This window comes from Myotis myotis, unplaced genomic scaffold (genome assembly GCF_014108235.1).
Source record: "Myotis myotis isolate mMyoMyo1 unplaced genomic scaffold, mMyoMyo1.p scaffold_m19_p_1, whole genome shotgun sequence".
Classification (NCBI taxonomy): domain Eukaryota; kingdom Metazoa; phylum Chordata; class Mammalia; order Chiroptera; family Vespertilionidae; genus Myotis; species Myotis myotis.
This window is the reverse complement of record NW_023416313.1, coordinates 151120973-151128489: the sequence shown is the minus strand read 5'-3', so window position 1 is coordinate 151128489 and position 7517 is coordinate 151120973. Positions and strand designations below refer to the sequence as shown.

Genomic DNA, 7517 nt, shown 5'->3' with positions numbered 1-7517 from the left:
GGCACTCCTGGGCTGGGGATATAAGCCCGCGCCCAGCTTACAGTGCACTAACTGTGCGGGCCAAACCGGTGGCGGCAGCCCAGCTCAGCGGAGCAGAACCCTGCGCACAAGGGCAGGCTCATCGAGAGAGCGTCCACGGGATCATGGAGAGCCGGTGAGGCGGGCACGAGGCCCGAGGAACCCCAAAGGCCCCTGGGGAGGGGAAATAGCTGTCACCGGGACCTGGAAACTTGGCACTCCGAGCCCGGAGGTGGCCGGGAGAGTGCCCTGGAGATGCAGAGGCCTGGCATGGAGCCGAGTGCCAGGGACAAAGCGACAGAGCCGCGGGGCGGCTCGCGCCGGTAGGGGCGCACGTGGGAATAGAGTTGAGTGGCGCCACCAGAGCAGGGAGGGAACCGGTTAGTACCGCGGAGTCTGTACGGAAAGGAAGCCGGTGTCTGTGTGCGCGCGCGCGCGCGCACGCACACACGCTTGGGGTATAAGTGTAGAGGGAGGCATGCCCTCATCCCCATGTGCTCTTCACAGATTCCCATTCTAGAGTCTAGGTACAGCTGTAAGGTACTTTTTGTGCCCATATCTAGAGTTCCTCCTTCAGAGGAGATACCGCTCAGTCCCTCACCAACACAGCCTTTCCCTCCAAATTGGAGGTTCAATTAAGTTGGGGATGGAGTCTCCAAGGAGAAAAGGAAATCTTTATTTAGCGAATTGAGCAACAAGCCCTGCCCACTACACCCACCTCACACCTCTGAAAACCCTTCTCTTTGCGTTGGTCCTGGAAATCTAAGTCCAAGTCCTTCCCAGCGTTAGCGATCACAGGCTTTTGCATGCCCCAGGCTCCAGGGTGTTCTTGGGGGACTGATGGCCAATGAGGAAGTCCTATAATCTGTGGCTAGATAGCTAGGTGTCTAGGGCTCGCTTCTTTCATTTCCTTTGCACCTCTTGGGGATGCTATTTGATGAACTTTTAACCATTTTATTGCTTCTCTTCTCCATCATCCCGTGCCCCAGCTCCATTGCCCTCACCCCTATCCCTTACCCAGCTACATTCCTGGTGTATTGTAGAGCCATCTTGTTTCGAAGGCTCTTCTTTTGAAGGATAAGATTTCCTCTAGAGCAGGGGTTCTCCACCTGTGGGTCCTGACCCCTTTGGGGGTCGAACGACCCTTTCACAGGGGTCACCTAAGACCATTGGAAAACATATATAATTACATATTGTTTTTGTGATTAATCACTATGCTTTAATTATGTTCAATTTGTAACAATGAAAGTACATCCTGCACATCAGATATTTACATTACGATTCATAGCAGTAGCAAAATTACAGTTATGAAGTAGCAACGAAAATAATTTTATGGTTGGGGTCACCACAACATGAGGAACTGTATTAAAGGGTCTCGGCATTAGGGAGGTTGAGAACCAATGCTCTAGAGGCTTCCTTAGTTGTATTCAGCTCTATTGCACCTCAGTTTGACTTTTTTTTCCTCTTCAATCTTTGGTCTTTCCAGATGGGTGTGAGAATTGAACTGGTCCTGCGAGAAAAAATTCTAGGTTGATTTGGGTCGGGGGGAGGGGGGGGGGAGGAATGTATGTGTTCTGGGTAAGTGTATGTCCTTAGGTCTCTGAAGGGCAAAGGATCTTGGTGAAGAGAAAGCAGAATGGGAGGGGACTGGGAGGAGAACACAGCAGGGGGGAAAGTGGGAGAAAGCTTCAAGAGCTGTGGATCAGAAGCATGATTTATGGGTCATAGGTATTTGGAGCTTATTAGAAAAATTAATTAATTTTTAAACTGAGCCCGTAAGATAAGAGGGTCTCTTTACCCTCCTTGATTTGATTATTTCAACTATACGTCTGTGGACTCTGGTCCCTTCTTTAAATCTTTGTCATAAGGAGAGATATTAAACCTGAAAGTGAAAGCAAAACTTAAGGTGGGGCTGGTGGTGGAAATATTAACTTTTGTCAGGCTTTCGAATGAATTTCATATCATACTTTCAGTGGGTCTGATTCAGAAAGAGGAGTGGGCAAGTGGGCGAGCTTAGTGTTGCCTTTCCTGAGAGAGAGGAGCCTCCAATCTGAGCAGCTCTTCGGCTAGCTTCTCTGTCCCCTGCCACCTCGGTCTACCTGCCAGCCTTTCTGTAGTAAAGGTCATTAGTCTCCGATGCCCTTGGTATGGGAGCAAAACTCACCTTGATTTTTTTTCTTTTGTTCTAGATTCACATATGAAGATTATCAACATACCGCAGAATGGCTTCTGTCCCACACCAAACACCGACCTCAAGTGGCAGTGATTTGTGGTTCTGGCTTAGGAGGTCTGACTGATAAATTAACTCAGACCCAGATCTTTGACTACAGTGAGATACCAAACTTTCCCCAAAGTACAGGTACTGGCAAGGAGAGAGGGATGGGACTGAGGGATATTGATGGGATTCTTTTTTAAAAAAATCTTTATTGTTGAAAGTATTACATATGTCACCTTTTTTCTCCTATTGACCCTTATACCCTGCCCTTGCACCCCCACTCCATGCCTCTACCACTCTTTTGTCTGTGTCCATGTGTTATGCATATAAGTTCTTTGGTTGATCTCTTCCCACCCACCCCCACCTTCCCTCAGATTCGACATTGATGGGATTCTGATGGGAGAGCAATACTTCTATGCCCAGACCTTTATAAGCAGGGGTGGGGAACGCCAGGCCTGTGGGCTGTTTAAAAAGCCCATGAAATCATTTGGTCTGGCCCTGCCAAGGCATTAGGGGTGAGTTACTTAAATGTTTGACCAAATATAGCAGGCTCATTTTTTTAAAAAAATATATTTTATTGATTTTAGAGAGGAAAGGAGAGGGGGGAGAGAGAAACATCAATGATGAGAGAGAATCATTAATTGGCTGCCTCCTGCACGCCCCCCACTGGGGATCGAGCCCGCAACCCAGGTATGTGCCCTTGGCCGGAATTGAACCCGGGACCCCTCAGTCTGTAGGCCGACGCTCTATCCATTGAGCCAAACCAGCTAGGGCAGCAGGCTCATTTTTTAAGTTGATAATTTTGTATGGCCTCAAATGATGTTCTAAATATCCCAATGGCCCTGGGCAGAAAAAAGTTCCCCACCTCTGCTCTATAGCATGGGACTAAAGACAACTTGTAAGAGTAGAAAATAAACCACCATGAGTCAGAATGACTTTAGAATGAAATTCCCCTAGAAGGACGGTCATAATAGGGCATGTGTGTCAGTAGTACTAGATGATGACACATTTCCTATGCTTTAATGACTCAGCACTCCTTTAAAGCTCTACAACACCTCCCCCATACACACTGTAGTCACCACATGCATACTCACACACCTACATCATACCTATTACTCTGCAGCTTACAGTAAATGGAGAAAGCCTTGCCTGTAACCTCCCATGACAAAGTCAGGCCTCTTCTGTCCTGTGTCCTCCTGCCATTTCTAATCTCCCCAGCTCTAGCTTCAGTCCTAGGATAAGGCACAGGCTAGAGCACAACAACAAATGAACACACAGACTACCATTTTCTTAAAATAAATATACAAATAATCCATGAATACATAGAACCTAACACATTGACTCTTTTGAGGGGGAAAAGGGCAGATGTCCCCTATTCACAGAGGGACCTGAGGATAACACACCCAGCATCCTAATAGCAGCTGGAAAGCTCTACAGCTAAGGCTTACAAAAGGGCCAAGTGAAATAGAGGCAAGTTTCAAGTAAGGTACAAGGGTAGCTTATTGGTTTACTTATTAATTTTTCAGATAATTAACTTCCATTGGTTAATGTAATACTTATTTGGATTTCTACCTTCCTCTTTTCCTTGGAGAGTTATGATTTTTAACAGATAAAAAGAATGTTTTTAATGATTTTAGAGAGAGGAGAAGGGAGAGGGATAGAAAGATAGAAACATCCATGGGAAAGAAACATCAATCAGGAATCAAACCAGTGACTTCTTGGTTCTGGGTCAATGCTCAGTCATTGGCCATCTTGCCCAGATGACGAAACAGATTTTTCAGACCCTTTGGAGCAAGACTGGGAGACCAGAACAGGAAGGTGGGAATGGGGGTTGGAGAAGGAAATACTAAAAAGAGAGATGGAGAGCAAAATTTTGTAAGGGAGACAGCAGTGACATTGGCTCCGCCTACCACTTCCATCCGCAGTGAGAAGGGCACTGTACTAAGTAATAAGGGGATTCATTTTTTAAGCTTTATCAACTTATTATTTATATTCCACTTGAGTTTTCCTAACTCTCACCTATGTTCTATTACTGGTAGTTAAAAAAAAAATGAAACATCTCTATTTCTGAATATCTCTCAACTCTTCCCCTTGGTTTTGGTTCCTCTCCCAGACCATCTATTTTTTAAAAGATAAGTTGGCCATGTTCATTAGAGGAGAAATGTCAGATAAAGAAAATGGTAATGATGGTTATTACATCTGTGTGGGAGTTATTTCTGCATTCCCACGCCCCATCATGGGCATGTGCTCCCACAGGACAGTTTGGGAATCCTAATGGAGAAGACGTTGTGTGGGTCCAAACTCAGCTCCTTGCCCTTATTTAGTAGCCTCTTTAGGAAGCAGAATATACTGTGAGCTTCCTTTCAGGAGTGAAGATGCATATAGTTTAGTTTGGGTAATAAATAGGAATACATACTTGGAGAATTTTGGGAAAGCGGTCTATAATTATTGCATTCATTATTACCCAATTCTATTTTTTGTTCACTTTTGTTCCTTTACCAGATGGTTTTCTCATTCTTTGGAAATTTCTTTAAAAAAAACTTTCCCCCCCTCCTTTTATATATATTCATATTGAACATCCTTACCCCCATAGTTCTAATCTTTGAATGTACTTATGTATTTATTTGTAAGTTTATGATTAATTTCTATCTCCACCAGACCTAAATTTCTGAAAGTGAATGTAATAACATCTTCTTTTGCTTAATTATATCCTCACATGTTGAGCAGGTGCTCAATGTTGTATGAAAACACGATCCCATTCATTTCCCTTTCTTTCTTTGTATTCAGTGCCAGGTCATGCTGGTCGACTGGTGTTTGGGGTCCTGAATGGCAGAGCCTGTGTGATGATGCAGGGCAGGTTCCACATGTATGAAGGCTACCCAGTCTGGAAGGTAAATTGGGGACATCAGTCCGGGTTGGATCTAGAAGAAAGGGAGAGAGCTCTCTATCCCACTTTATTGCCTAACTGCCTGAGCTAAGGCAGATTTTTGGTTCCCTCCTTTCATGATGTATAGCATGCATATCTGAATAGTGGATTGGTGAAATTTTAAAGAATACTTTCTGATCTTTTATCTTTTGCTTCTAAGGTGACATTCCCAGTGAGGGTTTTCCATCTCCTGGGTGTGGACACCCTAGTGGTCACCAATGCAGCTGGAGGGCTCAACCCTAAGTTTGAGGTTGGAGATATTATGTTGATCCGTGATCACATTAACCTACCAGGTCTCTGCGGTGAGAACCCTCTCATAGGGCCCAATGATGAAAGGTAATTATTTTGCTCCTTTGTTTATAGATGGGGGAGTGGTGGTGCAAGGACTTGTCTGAAAGTGAGGAGAGACCTCATTGTATTCCATTAATCTGAGATAATCCAACCTGTGCCCTAGGTTTGGAGTTCGTTTTCCTGCCATGTCTGATGCCTACGACCGGGAGATGAGGCAGAAGGCTCACAGTACCTGGAAACAAATGGGAGAGCAGAGAGACCTACAGGAAGGCACCTACATTATGGTGACAGGCCCCAGCTTTGAGACTGTGGCAGAATCTCGTATGCTGCAGAAGCTGGGTGCTGATGCTGTTGGTGAGAAGGGATACTTGGCTAGAGGCTTGAAGAGGGAGGGATCTGGTAGAGAAGGGAAGGAGTGAAATATTATAGACCTGATAGTGGATTGAGAGAAGATCTGACTTGAGAAAGATTGAATTTCTAGAAAGTGATTTCTAGAAAGGTATTAAGGTGGTGAAGTTTGATGTGTTATAGCATCAAACCTCCTCACTCAGCATCAAGGGCTTAAACAGCTGTAATGCTAATGACCTGTACTTGATTTGATAACTGTAACGATTATTCTAACAAATGTCATAGTCTCCTTCTGTACTTCTGGCTGGAAGATGGAGCTGCATCGTTTGAATTGACTTCAAAATGACACAGACAGTTATAGATTAGGTTAAATGGTGAGGAAAAGAGTCATTTAAGGATTCTGACATGTGGCTTTCCTTTTTCTCCATCAGGCATGAGCACAGTACCAGAAGTTGTAGTTGCAAGGCACTGTGGACTTCGAGTCTTCGGCTTCTCCCTCATCACTAACAAGGTCATCATGGATTATGAAAGCCTGGAGAAAGCCAACCACGAGGAAGTACTAAATACTGGGAAACAAGCTTCGCAGAAATTGGAACAGTTTGTCTCCATTCTTATGGCTAGCATTCCACTGCCTGACCATGCCTGTTAACCAACCCCGAGTGGCCTGGCCCTCTACGTTATGGGACCCATGTAGCTGCTACCTACTTTGGACCCTTGCTGAGGTGACATGCCTCTGGAGTTAGATAGTGGCAGAAAGGAGAGGAAGACCCCTATCCTTCACTCTCCCCACTTCTCCCACCAGACCCTTCTGGTGCCTAGTGCTCTTTTGCTCAACTGTCTTCTCATAACAGTTTTCACTTCCATTATTTTCAAGAGCTGGAGCCCAAGCCAAACCCTACTACACATCCATGAACGTTCCCAGAATTTGACTCGGGCTTGACTTGGACACAGTAATAGTTGCTGCTAGCTTTCTGAGATAATGCTATTACATTCCTGGGGATTTAGTTCTACTTCCCATAAAGCACTGGAGACCACACAGGGACCAGCTCAATACCTCTTGGACCTTAATACTACCATATTTTGAGAATAAAGAGAAAGATGAAATAATTTATTTTTATTTTTTGTGCAGTTGGGGATAAGGCTGGGGCACAGGCCAAGATTGGCATAAAAGGCTGTGAGAGCACATGTCTTGTGAGACTATCTGCTTCTCAGACAAGTAGCTAAGGACTGAGATGATGTATGTAAGTTAAGGAAAGGTTGAAGAAAAGGCAAGATGATGAAAATAAAGAAAGATGTTAGAAAATGGTAAGGAAGGGCTAACTTATGGTCTATAAAGGCCACTTCCCCCAGGCCAGTCTTGCCTCTGTCCCTTGCCTTCTGAATGTTTTCCTGTTTATACTCATGAATATCTGAATTATTTTACTGATTTCCCCTCTGTTCCATTGTTGCCAGTTCCTTGTTAAGCCCTAGTTCTATTTCCTCTTGATTTCCTTCTCTCCACTACTCTAATTTCTTTCATAATTAATAGCAACTGTACTCTTCTTCAATCCATTCTGACAATGCAGTGGCAAATACCCCTTTACTAACCTGCCAGCCACTTGACTGCTGATTAGTTTTGTCAACCCCAGGTAACTTGAGTTGGCTCTTACTCAACTTCTATTTGAGCACTTTCTTTTCTCCTGTTGCTCACATTCTGGGCTCTAGTCTTTCTCTTCATTT

The 7517-nt window shown here is 44.5% G+C and overlaps 1 protein-coding gene across 1 annotated transcript; it reads left to right on the top strand.

Annotated features, from left to right (window-relative positions):
- LOC118649115 (purine nucleoside phosphorylase) lies at nt 1-6905 on the top strand. The gene is made up of 6 exons (XM_036295934.1): nt 1-154; nt 2208-2377; nt 5021-5124; nt 5320-5495; nt 5614-5804; nt 6230-6905. Exons 1-6 carry the CDS (start codon nt 144-146, stop codon nt 6445-6447), a joined length of 870 nt encoding a protein of 289 aa, XP_036151827.1. The 5' UTR covers nt 1-143; the 3' UTR covers nt 6448-6905.
- Nucleotides 6906-7517: the final 612 nt, after the last annotated feature.